The sequence below is a fragment of the Elephantulus edwardii genome, unplaced genomic scaffold (assembly GCF_000299155.1).
Source record: "Elephantulus edwardii isolate Elephantulus edwardi_28Jun2011 unplaced genomic scaffold, EleEdw1.0 scaffold00090, whole genome shotgun sequence".
Taxonomy (NCBI): Eukaryota; Metazoa; Chordata; class Mammalia; order Macroscelidea; family Macroscelididae; genus Elephantulus; species Elephantulus edwardii.
The window spans coordinates 7,747,279-7,764,493 of record NW_006399840.1 but is presented as its reverse complement, the minus strand read 5'-3'; the positions used below and the strand labels follow the sequence as shown (position 1 = coordinate 7,764,493).

At 36.9% G+C, this 17,215-nt stretch overlaps 1 protein-coding gene across 1 annotated transcript in view; it reads left to right on the top strand.

Annotated features, from left to right (window-relative positions):
* USH2A (Usher syndrome 2A (autosomal recessive, mild)) overlaps positions 1-17,215 on the top strand; it is a 1,454,174-nt gene that overhangs the window by 328,690 nt on the left and 1,108,269 nt on the right. The window contains exon 14 of the mRNA XM_006890571.1: positions 6,671-6,834. Within this exon, the coding sequence (XP_006890633.1) occupies positions 6,671-6,834 (164 nt within the window). The remainder of the gene's footprint in view (positions 1-6,670; positions 6,835-17,215) is intronic.

Sequence of the window (17,215 nt, the reverse complement as noted above, 5' to 3'; positions counted from 1 at the left end):
ATTGGCACAGGACAGAGCAGAGTTTAGGGCTGTTGTACATAGGGTCGCTATGAGTCGCAAGGGACTCGACGGCGCCTAAAAACAACAACAACAACTATCCTCACACTTCCTGACACACAAAAGCCAAAAAGTGCAACAGTCACTGTATCAGTCCACCTGTTACTGTCGTTGTTGTTAGGTGCCGTCGAGTCGTAGATGACTCATAGTGACCCTATGAACGAAAGGCCTGACCACTGCTCGTACATAGAGTTTCCGGAGGCAAGCTACTTCGGAAGTGGATGCCGCTCCTGCTTCCAGGCATGTTTTAGTCGGGAAGCTCCAGCCAACACTGTCCAACATGGGTGCCCATTACCACGATTGGCACATCACTGTCACAGGCTTCAGCATCACAGTAATCACGAGTTACCTCTGTACAGCAATCGACATAGCTGAGGGTATTCCTCTCCTTCATCAACTCTCCATGTTCTCCCAGCTTCATGTTCCTCTCCAAGAAATAGCCTCTTCAAGCAAAATGCCCGAAGTGTATGTATATCTATATATCTCTATGTATACAGTGGTTGTTGTGTACCATAAAGTCGAAACCGACCAAGAGCTGACCTCCCAGCAGGTTTTCAGAGACAGTTAATCATACGTGAGGCGACTGCGTATCCTTCTCCCGTGGAGAAGCTTGTAACCTCGAACTGCATGCACACACTCCACATGCATAGGCTTTGGAGAAAAGCCCATCTCTTCTTGCTAATGTTCACTAATTCCAATAAAGTGGTCTACATCCTGGAATGAATAGATATATCTATCTCTATAGATCCCCAAACCTCCTATATTCTCCCTCAGATGATGGAATTACTGGCAGAGAAATACACTATTGAAACACATTGTCTTCATTAATAGCAATGCCTCTGCACAAATAGTAAATAGAATAACTCTTTCTCTTACTGTTTGTACAAGTAGTAGAAATCCCTGGGAAAGAAAATATATGAGATTTGTGATTTAGAAGACAGAGGCCAATTAACTTCTTCCTCATTGTATCCAGTAAACACTGAATTACATAAGGGCCTAAGCAGAGCTATAACGAGTGTGCTAGCAGAGATTAGCAATGCTTCACTCTGTTTTGTTTACCATAATGAACTGGTCAATAAACAGCACAAATTATTTATCTATATAAATCTTGACAGATTACTCTTCATGAAATCCATTTAGCAAGTGAGGTTTTCCCATAAGGATGAAAAATGAAGATTTTAAACAGATTGTAGTGGAAGCTCCGGCTGTACCCAGAGAGTCAATGTAATAAAGGTTTCTTTATATTAATATTACAAAAACCATTTATCCAGGAAAATCAATATCACAATTCATCTTAGTTTGGTGTTTCTCTTTCTATGCTTAAAATGTCTTTTCTTTTATTATGTATAATTTTGTTTTAATAAAGGTGAAACACATTTCATTTAAGAGGCACTCTGGAGGAGGACTCACTTATACAATTACTTCCAACTTGTAGCTCATTTGCTAAAGATTCTTGGATAGGTTTAAAATTACGTTTTGAGTGGCTGAGAAATTTATAGGAATAATTTTATTTAAACTTTAATTACAAAATAACCCTAGTGTCCTCTGAGCCAGAAATAAACATTATTTTGAAAAGCCCTCCCCTCCCTCCCCTCCATTTCATTTGGGCAAAATTCTCTCTTAATGAAGGCAAGCGGGTAAGTTGAGTCAGATAAATTTAATGTACAATGGCCAGTATAAGAGATTGTAACATCAGGAATAGTTGCATTTAATTACTCATGACAGGGTAGGTTTTCCTAGAAAAACACTTTATTGCATTTCCATTCAGAATTTAATATTCCTTGGATTTTGAAGGGAGCTTTGATGGCTGAGCAGTAGAGAACTGCACTGCCCACCAAAGGCCACATGACGCGACTCCACCAGCTGCTTCACGGAGAAGGATGGGAGGGCACAGAGCTGACTTGAAGTTATACATGTAGCACTCCACTGGCAGAAAATAGAACTGCATCAAGAACTGAATCAATGTTATACATGAGATACTACTACTCTAGATCGACTCTGTGTAAAATAAATATGATAGTCTCATGAAGGAACAGTAATAAAATTAAAATCACTTAATAAACATTTCTTCCAAAGAGAAGTGCTAATTTTTTTTTGGCATTTTATTACTTTTCCCATTTGTACTGTGTTTCTTAAGATCATTCGCATACATTGTGACTTATAAAGTTAATCACTGTTGATCTAAGCCCACTATTACTCCTTCTTTTTAGATTCCCACTGAATCTTTCCTAATTATTTCACCCTCTCCCTCCAACCAACAAACTCTGTGATTGTTGTTGCTGTTGTTGATTGCCTTTGAGTCGAGCATGACTCACAGCGACCTTATGCACAAATGCCTAAAGCCCTTCTACAACTATCAACATTTATCAAATTTAATATGGTTTCTGGAGGCAAATTGTTTAGGAACTGGATGCTATTCCTGCTTCCAAACCTGTCAGAGAATGTTATTGGTTGAGTCACCTGCAATGCATAGCGACCCTATGTAGAGAAGTTCTGAATCCTTCCCTGCCCTGAGCCACTCTCACTAATTCTCACACACCAACCCCCACCACCCCAGTTTCTGTATCGATCAGTCTCATCTGGGCTCTCCCTCTCCTGCTCTGTCCGGCCATCCTTCTGAGCATGATGTCCTTCTCCAAGGACCGATCTCTCCTGGCCACGTGTCCAAACCGAGACATATAAATATTTATCACAACTCCTGAACTGGGGAAAAATTGCCTTACGTTCACCAATGTAGTAAAAGACTGCAAAAATATGCTCTGGGTAAGAGTATCTACTGAAATAAAGAGTAAATAAAATATTTTTTTTCTTCTATATAAAGAAAATACTATGTTTCTTCCATGTCTTCGGAGGCGTGGATGGTGATTGTAGCTGTATCTCACCTACTTTGGGCATGTTGTTAGGAGGGCTAGTCCTTGGGAAAGGACAGTCATGCTTGAAAAGATGGAAGGTCAATATAAGACAGGAAGACCCTCAATGAATTGACAGACTGTAACAATGGGCTCAATAATATCAGAGATGATGAGGATGGTGCAAGATAGGGCAGGGTTCAGATCACTTATTCATAAAATCACAATGAGTCATAGTCGACTCAAGGGCACATAACAACATTTTAATGTAAATGTTCCATTTTCTCCAGCTGAAACACTAAAGTAGCCTAAACAAAAGGACTCTTTGAAGTGGAGTTATGATACCAGTTTATGGATGAAGCATTGAATAGAGTTGTTTGTGGGAGGAAATGTCCTTTTGTCATGACCATAAAAAGGGCAAATTACAGTACCGTTATTCTTAAGAGAAACTGTACTTTCTTTATTCCCAAGGGGATATTAGTCCATGAAACAAATTTGCAGCTTATTTGGCAGTGTTAGCTTTTATCGGGCCTTTTAAGGGTGTTGAATGATTACCCAAGAGATCACACAATAAAAGTTGTTGTGGGATAAAGTAACTCTATCCATCCAGCATCTTTATTGGAAAAGCTAGGTGAATCCATTTAATATTGCTTAAAGTATATCACATAGAGAGCTCCATTTAAAGGTGAGTGGTCTTCTCGCTTGTGCTACTTTTGCTATTCTGAGGTGTTGTGGTGCCCCGATTGCTTATCCTAATGAATGCTGTGGCATAGGCTAAGTGTTTGAATAATTCACTCTCAGGAGGCAAGTTTCAGTTTCTGTCACAGCAAAATGCCAAGATAGTGATTTTTACAGGCAACTCTGAGAGTGGAACAAATTTAAGTCAGAATGAAGTTATCACGTTATATTTGCATCATTAATGTCTTTTCATAAATCAGAATAATTCTCTTCTCCATCCACTCTGAATAAATGAGCTTAGAAAATCAAATAGAGAATGAAAATACAACCTATACTGAGGGCGTTATCAGTTTTTTGAACGTTTCCCTCAACATTATAAAATTTTCTTAGTGAAATTTAGCCTTCAAAATACAAAGAAATGAATTTCAGGTGAGAACAATGGTTATCATTTTCAGTGTTCTAAATTACAAATTTAATTTATTTTTTAAACTTTTTAAAAAAAACCTTTTTATTGTGATTTCTTAAAAGATAATTTTATAGATCTCTAATATAAACTTTTTAACTGTTTTAGCAAGAACATGAAATTTGTAATGGATCAATGAGTGTTCCAAATAATCAATGCAATAATAACTTTTGCCATTTGTTAGTTTACAAAGAGAAGATGCCATTCAAGTTTACTGTAAGCACAGTGTATTGTTTTTGGAGGTTTTTTTCCTAGGGACATCAAAAGGCTGTCTTTCAGGTTCACATTGTTGTTGTTAAGTGCAGTCAAATCACCTGTAACTCATGTTGTGTGTTGTTGCTATGTGCCACTCATAGGGACCCTATGTACAATAGCCCTAAACTCTGCTCTGTCCTGTGCCAATTGCACTGTCTTCAACACACCCATTACCCCACTCACTGAGTCAATCCACCTAATAGAGGGTCTTCCCCTCCTGTGCTGTCCCTCCACTCTTCCAAGTATGATGTCCCCTCCAAGGACCGGTCCCTCCTTACAACTTGTCCAAAGTATGTCAGAGGAAGCCCAAGAATCCTTGCCTCCAAGGAGCAGCCTGGTTTAACTCTTTCCAGGATGAATCTGTTTGTTTTCTTGGCAGTCCATGGTACATTCAATATTCTCCTCCAGCACCACAGCTCAAAGACATCAATTCTCCTTCTATTTTGCCTAGTCATTGTCCAACTCTCTGCCACATAACAAGTGATTGCAAAGACCAAAGCCTGTATCAGACTCACTTTAGTCTCCAGAGTGACACCATTGCTCTTCAGTACCCTGGAGAGGTCAATAACAGCAGACTTTCCTATAGCAATACATTTTTTTTATTTATTTCCTAGCTACTGGTGCCAAGAGTGTTGAATGTGGAGCCAAGCAGACTAAAGTTGTTAACTATCTCAATCTCTTCACCATCCATCCTGATGTTGCCAATTGGTCCAGTGGTGAGAATCTTTGTCTTCTTGACATTGAGCCTCAATCCATACTGAAGGCTGCAGTCCTTGACCCTCTGCAGCAAACACTTCAGGTCCTCTTCCATTTCAGCAAGCAGGGTTGTGTCATCTGCATAATGCAGATTGTTAATATATCTTCCACCAATCCTGGTGCCAATCCAATATACAATACCTCTGAAGCCTGCCCTGTCATGAGCCAATCTAATTGTCTCTGACACACCTACCCAATTACCCTAGTCACTGTGTCAATCTATCTCATCCTGGGTTTCCCTCTTCTGTGTTGTCCCTCCACCCTTCCAAGCATGATATCCTTCTCCAAGGATAGTCCCTCCAGAAAACATGCCAAAAGTATGTTGGAGAGAGCTTCAAATCCTTGCCTCCAGAGTCCAACTTTGTTTCACCCTCACCAGGAGAGACCAATTTGTTCTCTTGGCAGTCCTTGGTATGTTCAACACTTATCCGACACCACAACTCAAAGTCATGGACTCTTCTGCCATCCATTGACATTACCCAGCTGTCTGAGGCATAACAGGTAACTGTAAAGATCATGATCTGGGTCAGGTGTACTTTAGTCTCTAGACTGACATTGTTTGTCTTCAGTACTCTAAAAAGCTTCTAACAACAGATTTTTCTTATACAATTTTTCTTTTTTAAATCACAATAGTCTATTTAAAAAATACAAATATAGTGTTTTTCACACAATTTCATTCCCATTTCCTTAAACCCCCATCAAATTGCGTGACTCCATGATTAGTTCCCCCCCCATCCTCACCCCTCTGCTTCCACCCTCCCCACCGACTTGGATCCTCATGCTTATGCTCCTTCAGCAATAATGGTCTTATACAGTATTTGTCCTTATCGGATTGAGTTCACTCACCATAATGCTCTCCAGTACCTCCCAACTGAGGTAATAAATTACAAAATGACAAAATTGCTCCTGTGTGCTGAGTAGTATTCCACTGTGTGAATGTACCATAACTTCTCAATCCATTTGATTGTGGCTGGAAAATTTGTCTTTTGGTTTCCTGACTGCTGGGGCCATGTATGTTGAGTGTGGAATTGAACAAGTTGAAATTGTTAACAATCTAAATGTCTTCTAAGATTAGTAGCAGAATACAGTCGTTCAAGCAAGGCACCTTCCAAAATGTGCTCTCAGGCTCCTTCGCCTTGAGCTTTGAGGCTTCTAACCAGTGCTACAAAGCTCGCAGTTATACCAATTATGACTCTTCTCACCTGCCCACATCCACTCCTAGTCCTTCAACAAACTTAGTCAAAGGCTCTTAGCTCTGGTTCTACTGGGGATGGCAATCCCAAGGTCAGCTCTGTTTTGTATTGAGTCTTAGGTCCCCTGTGACAGCCTCTAACACTGCTGCTGTAGCTTTATCTGGCACGATAATATCTGGCAGGGCGTGCACTCCATATCTGGTGGTGAGACTCTCAAATCTGCCATAATGTCTGTGTGAGCAGAGTTTTGATAAAGATACCCCCCAACCCCTACCCCCGCCGCCACATTATTTTATTGTATGTTTACTTGGGGAAGTGGGACCATCTTACTCGGCAGTGATATTGACAGGTATAACTTGTGGTATGAATAATTAATCAAAATGCTATTCTCTTTGATGATGTATTTGTCTTGTTTTCAGATGCCAGCTTTGCAATTGCCATCTCTCAGGAGCTTTGAATGAAACCTGTCACTCAGTCACAGGCCAGTGTTTCTGTAAACAATTTGTCACTGGTTCAAAGTGTGATGCCTGTGTTCCCAGTGCAAGCCATTTGGATGTCAATAATCCACTGGGTTGCAGCAAAAGTAAGTGAATTCTGGCCTCATGCTGCATATGAAACAATATCATGCTGGTAAGAGGGAAATGCTATATATCTTCTTTGTCCTCAACCCTTCCACCTAGAACACTTCAGAAAGATTTAAGTACACTCTAGGGATTTTATGTATGAAATTACTATATGCATATGGCAGTTCAAATAGACTAACTTTGAGGGAGAAACGTTAACAGACTTCTCTCCAGCCTTGAAAAATCCAATGGAAAATTACTATAAATCATAAGTGACTCAATGGCAATGAGTTTGGGTTTAAGATATCCATGATAAGAAGCTGTGCTGCAATCCAGAAGGCATGCAGATTGAATCCATCAGCTGCTCTGTAAAAGAAGGATGGACAATCTCCTCTTATGAGATTAACTGTCTCTGAAAATATGCTGCAGGGTCAGCTATGGGTCTGTTCCAATTTCTGTGGTACTAAACAACAAATATATAAAAATATATATATAATATATAAAAAACCACACCACATTAATTTCATTATATATGCATATATAATGAAATTAATGTGTGGTATTTTTGTTTGTTTGTTTGTTTGTGTTTTTTTTCTTAATGACTCATTGCTGTTCAGTTGATCCCAACTCAAGCAACCCAGAATACTCTTTTGGATTTCAAAGACATCTTTACAGGAAGAGACTACCCATATTTTACTACACACCTGGAAGATTCAGATGGCTAACCTTTTGACCAATAGTCCGAAACATAATACTCTGTGACCAAAAGAGCTCAATTTCCTAGCTTGAACATAATGGTGAAAAATTTACAAAGGTTTGTTGAAATGACATCATTAATTGGGTGATAAAAATCCTTGCTGATCTTTTTTCTTTTTAATTTTTTTTTGTTCTTTTTCTTGCTGATCTTGAACATGGTACTTCCATTGTACGAATGATTAGGACAATCCCAGATTTATTTTGACTTATTGTACCTTGTATGTCCTTATCATCCACAAATTTTATGAGTATATAACTATTCTACTATTTACGATTGCTATCAGAACCGTGATTGTTATTATCATTATTTAGCACAACATATTATTTATTGTTTTATATTTGTTTCCTTCTGCTTTAAGCTGAGGTACTTGTTTAAAAATGTTTCATCTGAATATTTTTTTAACTTCTTGAATTAAAAAATTGCATGTTAGTATAATATCTTTGGCATCTCACCTTGACACCATCCTCTAAAAGTCTTGAACTGACCACTCAAAGTCACGTAAAGCCCCATAATTTTAAAATATTGAGGACTTATTACCCCTACTTCAGCATTGTACATCCTTAACTTGTCCAGAATTCCCAAGCAAAGCCTTTTGGGAACAGGTGGTAGGAAGCCATAGAATACCATATTGTGTGATATATGTTCTCCTAGGGATTCCCTGAGACTGTCACGAGACACAATGTTAGGAAATGTCACATCATGATAGATCCCCACAAATCAGCATGTCTGGAACTGTGCCTTGTATATTTAAGGGAGAGGGGGGAAAAAAGAAATAGAATATTGTGTCCACAGCAAATGTAGTAGATTTTCAAGCAATGAAAGTTTTAGTTAATGCTTACTGTGGTGTATTCAAGTTTTAAACTAATGTGGTCTTCAGTTGTTTTGTTTTGTTTTTTATCAGTCAAAAATCATCAGGACTCTTTAAAAGTAAAAGAAAAATTCTTTCATTGATATACAATCCCCATGCCCCACCCCCCGCCCCGAGTACACTCCACTAGGCAACCTTCATTCTGGACTCTTGTGATAACCATAATACCCTATCATATATCACTTTTAACCTGTTCTCTCCCTCATCTGTTTCAATGCAGTATACATAATTTATCCAGAGAAAAGTGCAACAACGAATGAATGGAAATACAAAATCTTTGTAAATGTTCATTAAAATTGATTTTTAAAAATAGCAGCACAAAGAAAGGGAGAACAAAAAAAATCATCAGAACTTTATTATATGCCAACTGCAAAGACACACTATTATGCTTCTCCTGGAGAAAGGAATATTAGCATTGCCTTTGGGTATAAATATATACATTTGTGTTTCAGAATTTTATTTAATATTTGTCATTCATTGATGAGCTATATAATTAATTGATTTGTGTGGAATATAAATTCTAGCCTATTCTGTTTGAATGGGAGTCATAGATCATGGTGGCATTACATAGCACCAAATTTTAGCTACTCTTGATTGGTTCTATCACAAATTTTGTATGGCAATATTGGGCATCTCCTCCAATTTTTGGTGTCCATTCTTACACATGTGACACAGTTTAAGAATTATACCCCTAGCATGATTTAGTAGTGTGATTACTGGAAACCTGGTCAAGATTCTTAGGAAGAGGCAACATTTACTTCTATATTATGTCTTTCATTCTCTGAGCTAATCATTTATGATCTTTCCAGACACGTCAACATTATAATTTTTAAAACTTTGAATTTCTAACTATACTTTCCTTGACTGTACCTTTAGATTTTCTATCCTTTCAAAGTTGTGACCAGTATACCTGAACACATTCTTTCAATTTACTTCTTCCAATTGTTGCTGTATCTAGTTTAGGTTTGTGTTTGAAACATTTAACTCTATGTGAAGAATTAGAGGTACAGTGTGAACATACATAATCATTAAAAAAAATGCAAGACTGATGGACATCCTGATCACATATGAGAGCAAAAGATGGGCACACAAAGCGCTGTCCTATGAGTTTTGGGTGAAAGGAATCACTCCCATATCCATGTCCACCTTGAATTCACACCAGACTTCCTTTTTTATCCATGCTGTGGTGGTGAGCCATAGAGTTGATATCAACTCATAGCTGACCCTCCAGTGGGTTTTCAGAGACAGTAAATAATATGGGAGAAGATAGTTTTTTATTCTCCTTTAGAATAGCTGGTAGACCTGAACACTATGTCTTTGAGATTGCATTACAGCTTCTCATTATTAGACTACCTTGTTTTTACTAGATCCTGTCGAGTTCAGTACAACTCAAAGCGACCCTGTGAACCATGGATCCAAAACCTGCTCTATTCTGTGCCATCTTCATAATCTCTCACATATTTAAGCCCATTGCTGCAGTCACTGTGTCAATGCACCTGATGAAGGATCTTCCTCTCCATCACTGACCCTCTACATTTCGAAGAATGTTGTCCCTCCTCAAGGAATAGCCCCTTCTAGCAACATACCCAGTGTATCTGAGAAGCAGCATTGTTATCTTTGCCTTCAAGGAACAGTTTGGCTGCATCCTTTCTAAGACATAACTTTTTGTTCTTTTGGCAGTCCAAGGGATGCTCTTTTTCAACACCTCAGCTCAAAGGTATCAAACCCAGCTTCAAGATATAATGCTATTGAAAAGACTGTAATCCTACCAATTGTTGAAACTGTGAAATACCCTCAAGTTTTTTTATTTTTTTTCAAACAGGTGTCAAAAGTTATGTTTCTCTTGAAAATGTAAAATATCTCATCGTTCTCTCTCATAAAATCTGCACATTATGGAATTATAACTATTATAATTTCCCCCTCCACCAAATCCACTACAGCAATATCATTTGTGATTTAGAAGGGCAGGGTTGGTGGAGGTATGGCTAGGGCTAGGAATTGTGGCAAAAAATGTTCATGGTTCACAAAATATGAATTAAAATAAAGCGGTAGATAACTTTTTAATAATAGGGTCACTTGTTCATATAATTCACTTCCTTGCTCTCAATATTTGTTTCATATTTTTAAAAATGACCACAGTTGCCCATGATAAAAAAGGCAAAGCAAAATAGAAATGAAATAAATCTAGTGTCTTATGCTCCTCTATAGAATGCCAATCCTGTTTACCCTGAGCTACTAACTAAAATATAACTAAAAATCAAACACACACACGCACACGTACACATATACACACTCACACAGAGTTGTACAGATGCATGTATACATATAATTTGCTTTTAATCTTCTATAGCATATACATATTTAATTTTTCTTTTCATTGTTCTTATTTTTAGGTTTATTTTTGATTGTCCAAAGGACAGAGGAATTTTGTTTCCTTTATGTTGAAGTATAAGCCACACTAAAATGTGGAGTCTTTGATCCTATATTATACATATAGTATTTAGGAATTTTTCATCATGCATTTTTCTTTATCTTTGTTATCAGTTAGTTCCTTTTACAAAAAACCTTCACTGAGATTGCGTTTCAGAAATACATCCATTTTAAGTAAACAGATGAATTTTAGTATTTTTAGTTGTGCCATCATTATTATATCTACTTGTAGAATATGTCTATAGTTCTTAAAAAAATGTTTTCTTGTGGCAGTTTTTAGTAAATTCCCACTCCCATTTCTAACTGTCTAACTTACCAATCATGCCACGTTTTCCCCAGCAATTGGTTCCTTCTGATCATCGTCCTCAGCTTTAAGCAACACCCATCCCTCCTTGTACTTCTCCCAGGACAGACTTGTTTATTCTTTAGACAGTTCATAGTGGTTTCATATTTTTCATCAATATTCAAATTAAGAACATCAGTTCTTTTGTCTTTCTTATCATCATTCAGTTTCCACATGCATATAATGTAATTGAAAAATATCATTGGTTAAATAAGGCACACATTAGTTCTTATATTTGCTTTTTAACCTTTTAAAGAAATTTTACAACATATTTTTACAATTTGCATAATTTGATTTCTTGACAATTACACAGTTATTTTTTATAGAGCCAAGTGAAATATTTGACAATTTTGATCTTCTCTCCGTTTATCATGATGCTATGATTGTGAGGATATTTATTTACTGGTCCTACTGTGAGGAGTTTGTTTCTCTTATGTTGAAGTATAATTCATATTGAAAACTGTAGTTTTTGACTTTGACTAGTAAGTGGTTCAAATCTTCTTTGCTTAAAGCAAAGAAAGTTATTTCATCTGCATACTACGGGTTGTTGATGAGACTTTTTCCAATCTTGATGCCATGCTTTTCAAATCATGCCCTCAGATTATTTGCTTACTGTACAGACTAAGTCTGAAGAAAAGATATAATTTTGATGCAGAGTTTTCCTCATGTTAAGCCACATTAATCTCAGAGGTGTGTGGTTCGAATCCACCCGATGCTATCCTCGAGAAAGAGGGACAATCTTCTCCTGTACCAGTCAGATCCAATTTGATGGTTCATACAAACAAAATAATAAAAATCATTAAAACAAAACAAAAAACCCAAACACGTAATTCCTCTAAATTTTCCCCATTCGTAGATTGTCTCTTTATTTTGTTGATAAGTCCTTAGATGTACAAAATGTATAAAAGTTGATGAAGTTCAGTAGTTCTCCTTTTTTTTTTTCTTGTTACCCAGGCTTTTGATTTGAAGGCTAAAAATCTATGGGTGAAAATTAGATCCAGATTCATTATTTGTTTTTTCCTAATATTTGTACAGTTTTAGTTCATATATTTAGGTTTTTTCTCTCTTTTGAGTTAATTTTTTCCACATTTTCTTTTTTAGTTAATTTTTGTGTATGCTATGCAGTATAGATCCAAATCCATTGTTTCTCAGTGTGGAAGTTTGATAGTCCCACATGTAAGTCCCAGTTAAAAAGGTTTCTTTGCAGTGTAATGTGCCTAGTTTGTAAAAAAATCAGTGGAACCTATGTGTCAGAGTTTATTTCTGCACTCTCAGTTCTCCATTGGTCTATATGTCAATCATTATACCAGTACCAGATTGTTTTCATTATTTTCACTTTATAGTGTATTTTGCACTCAATTTATAAATTGCATTCAGTCATCATTTTTTATGGAGATTTTAATGAAATGTTACAAAGAACTTGGATTTCCATTCATTCATTGTTGCAGATTTTCATTTCTACTCCCCTCCGTTCACTTTTCTCTTTGAAAACAAACATTCTTTCACTGTTGTGTCATTCCCCATCCACATGCCAGTCAACTTTTCTATGCCGCTCTTATTCTGGACTGTTATCATACAAATAATACCTAATCATATATTCCTTTTAAGTAGTTCTTTCCCTCATCTATTTCCATTCAGTGTACATTATTTATCCCATCTTTCTCAGTTTCCCCCCAGTCCCAATGTCAGTCCTGTTTTACAACAGTGGCACTATGCAGTATCTAGTCTTGCAATCAGTGAACACAAAATTTGTTTAGATCTTTTTCAACATCTCATCAGGAGCTCTGGTGGCATAGTGCTAACTTCAAGCTGCTAACTAGAAAGGTTGGTCGTAGAGATTGTCCAACCTTGGACACCTGATTGGGGACCAGATGAGTCAGAACTGATTTGAGAAGCATGTTGTTATGGTTGTTTTCCAGAATGTACTTTTCTATAAAAATTTAGAATATCTCATTTAGATTTTCTTTGTGGTCTAATATACGGTCTACCCTAAAGAATGATTTATGTGCAGTGGAGAAAATACATATTTTGCTCTTTTAGGATAGAGAGTTTTATTGTTTTCTATTACTAGTCTATTGTTGTTGCTTGAGGTACTCTCAAATCACATCTAATTCATAGTGTGAAGCTATGTACGAGAAAGGAACCCTTGTGCAATCCTGTACCATCTTCACAATCTCTTTTGTGCCCATTTTTCCAAATTCAGAATCAATCCATCTTTCTCTATTTCATGACGTTTCTAAGCATGATCCCCTTCTCCAGGGACTACCTCTTTCTGGTAATATTCCCAAATTGTGTGTGACAGATTCTCACAATTGTGGCTTCTCTAGAGCACTTTAGGGAGCTCTCGTGACATAGTGAGTATAAGGAAGAGTGTTTCCAACCCAAATACTCGCAGTTAAAATACACTAGCTACTCCACAAGAGGAAGATGAGCTATCTCTTTTCATGTGATTTCTAGCCTCTGAAAACCCATTGGAGGGTCAGCTATGAGTTATTTTCTTCTCAAGGTCACATAATAACAACAACAAGGAACACTTTGGTTACACTTCCAACAGAGATTTTTTTTATTTTGTTTTAGAAGTTATTGGAATTTTCAACTCACTTTGGCAGCACTACAATTCAAAGAAGACAATTCTTCTTTGGTCTTCCTCATTCATTGGTTGTCTTTCAAAACAATATGTTGTTACCAAAAGTTTGAGGAGTTGGGTCAGGCCTACCTTAGTCTTTAAACTGACATCTCTACTCTTTAGCACTTTAAAGAGGTCCTTAGCAACAGATTTTGCCAGTGTAATATGTCATTTTATTTCCAGACTGTTGCTTTCATGAATGTTGATTGTGGATCTCAAGAAAATGAAATCATTGATAGCTTCAATCTTTTCTCCATTTATTATGGTACTGCTTATTCAACAAGTAGTGAATATTTTTTGTTTTTTTTATGTGAGGTGTAAATCATACCGAAAGTTGTAGTCATTGGTCTTCTTCACTAAGTTCTCCAAGTCATTTTCGCTTTCAGCAAATAAAGTATCTTCTGCATTTTGTAAGTGATGGCACATTTTATTTATATATTGAAATTTCTTAAATTATTTTTCAGGTCTATTAATGTGACTGTCAAAGTCATTGCTGTCAAGTTAGAACACACTCACAACTGATCTAATAGGTTTTCAAATCCCAATAGTAAAGGTCCTGAAGGACTGGAATGAATTTTTGACTGGAGTGGGATGGGTTGTTTTTTTGGTGTTTTGATTTGTTTTGTTTTAGTGTATCTTCTTTGCGCCTCACATCACTCAATACCTCTTCCATCTGTGATTTGTTCAGTTGGTTGTTTGAGTTTTGTTTTGTTTTTTCTTACAAAACAACTCCCTTTCCCTTTCATTCTTGGTATAATTTTAGTTATTTAAATGTGATTGCATTAAGGATTTCATTAGTATCTTATATTTATAAAAGGCTAATTTAAATTAATATCAGCTTAACATGTAAACCATATAAAAACATTATCCCACCAAAAGAGATTCCTAGATAGTATAATTTTCCTATTTGTGGTATTGGATTTTCCCTCTTACATCTTTTTTATATTGTGGGACTTATATTTTATATTTATTTTTATGTGTTTGTTAGTATAAAACATGGTAGACTTAATCATAATTAAATACCTTGAATGTGTCCTTTACTTTTGGTCATGAGATTATGTTTAAAGGAGCTTTTTACATGCAGGCTTCAAAGTTATTTTCTAGTGTTCTTTCTTTTCCTTTTGAAGGACTACTTTTATCATTGCTATAAGATATGTCCAGTAGTATTTCTCACCTTAGATTTCATTTATATGAGAATATTTTAATTTTACTCTCATTCTTGAAGGGCAGATCAAATATAGAATTTTTATTTGGCAATTCTTTTCTTACAATACTTTAAATATGTCCTTCTGAAGAGAAACTGACATTTAGTCTTACTGGTGATATTTTGTGAGTAACAATTCACTTTTCTCTTACTCCTTTCTAAATTTATCCTTTTAGCTTTAACTTTTGTTATTGTAAGTTGTTGAGTCAAGACCACTCATTGTATAGCTATATTATATATGAAGATCAGCTTTTGTATTTATTTCACTTGAATTTTGTTAAGTTCTTTGTATGTATAGATTCACATCCATCATCACATTTTGAAAGTTTTCTGCCATTATTCCTTTGGATACTTTTTCTGAGTACTTCTCTATCTTGTCTCTTTCTGGAACAACAAACAAGAACAACAAAAGATCTCTATTGGCCTAGTGGATAGAAAGTGATGCTACAGAGCCAAAGGTGGGAGATTTTAATCTGTGGCCCTCAAGCCTCATTTTAACTGTTTTTGGTCAAACATTCTTCTAAGTGGTATAGCGCTGGTATATGCATTTGCTGTACAGATGTAACTCATGGTTGCTGTGATGCTAAACACTGTGACAAAGATGTGTCAAATGTGATAATGGTTACACATGGTGGGCAGTGTTTGGTGGAACTCCCCGATTAAAACAAGCTGGGAAGCAGGAGTGGCATCCACCTCTGAAATAGCTTGCCTTCAGAAATTCTATGATCATGGAGAAATGATGAAAGTTATACAAATGTTCAAGTCTTTCATTCATAGGGTCACTATGAGTCACCTATGACTCGTTGGCACTTAACAACAACAACAACAATATGAGTTCTTGAAGGTATCTCATAATCCTTACAGGCAATAGTCATTGGTCTTGACTATTATTTCCATTTTCTAGTTTATGGACTATTCCTTCTGCTTGCTCAATCTGCTGATAATTTTATTCAGTGTTTGGGGTAGTAATTAATGTCTCAGATTGCTAACCAGGGGAGCTCTGGTGGCTTAGTGGCAAGGAGCTGCAACTATAATCCCAGAGGCGCACGGTTCAAATCCACCAGATGCTCTGCCAGGGAAGGAGGGACAATCTCCTCCTGTACCAGTCAGACCTGATTTGACAGTACATGAAATACTTGAGCACCACAACAAGATAAAGGTAAATAATCCAATAGAAAAATGGGCACAGGATATGAACAGGCACTTCACAGCCATCAGGTCACTGGTGAGAGTCACTTAGTGCATATGAGGAATTTTATCTAAGCCAGTTTCCTCCACCTCCTTTCTCAGTACATCTGTAACACCTCCAAAGTTCTTCTCTTTGTAACTCACAAGTTTGTTCTCTCTAGGTTTTCTCCCTTTCCTATTGTTGTTGCTATTAAATGTTATTGAGTCATAGGCGACTCATAGCAACCTTATTTCCCCTTGTCAAGTCAGTTGAGCTGATTTGTGGGTTCTTAATTCTATTCCACACAGAGTCACTGTATCAGAAGGAATTGGCTGACACAGAAGAATTTCATGAAATGACATATGAGCAAGAGCTTATGGTGATGAAGGAGGAAGTTCAAATTGCTCTGAAGGAATTGGCAAAAAACAAGGCTCCAGGAGTTTACAGTATACCAATTGATATATTTCATCAAAGAGACCTGGATGTGTTCACTAAGTTGTGCCAAGAGATCTGGAGAACAGTCAGCTGGCCCACTGACTGGAAAAGATTGGTATTTGTTCCCATTCCAAAGAAAGGTGACCCAACAGAGTGTGGAAATGATCGAAAGATGTCATTAATATCACATGGAAGCAAGATTCTGCTGAAAATTATTCAAAAATGTTTGGAACAATATGTCAACAGAGAACTGCCAGATGTGCAGGCTGGATTTAGAAGAGGTCATGGTACTAGGGATATTATAGCTAATGTTAGATGGATCTTGGCAGAAAGAAAAGAATGCCAGAAGAATGTCGATCTGTGCTTCATTCACTATGCAAAAGCTTTTGACTGTGTGGATCACAACAAGCTGTGGCTGACTCTGAGAAAAATGGGAATCCCAGAACATTTGATCGTGCTAATGCGAAACCTATACTTGGACCAAGAGGCAGTAGTCAGAACAGAGCAAGGAGACACAGTTGTTGTTGTTATGTGCCATCGAGTCGATTGTGACTCATAGCAACCCTATGT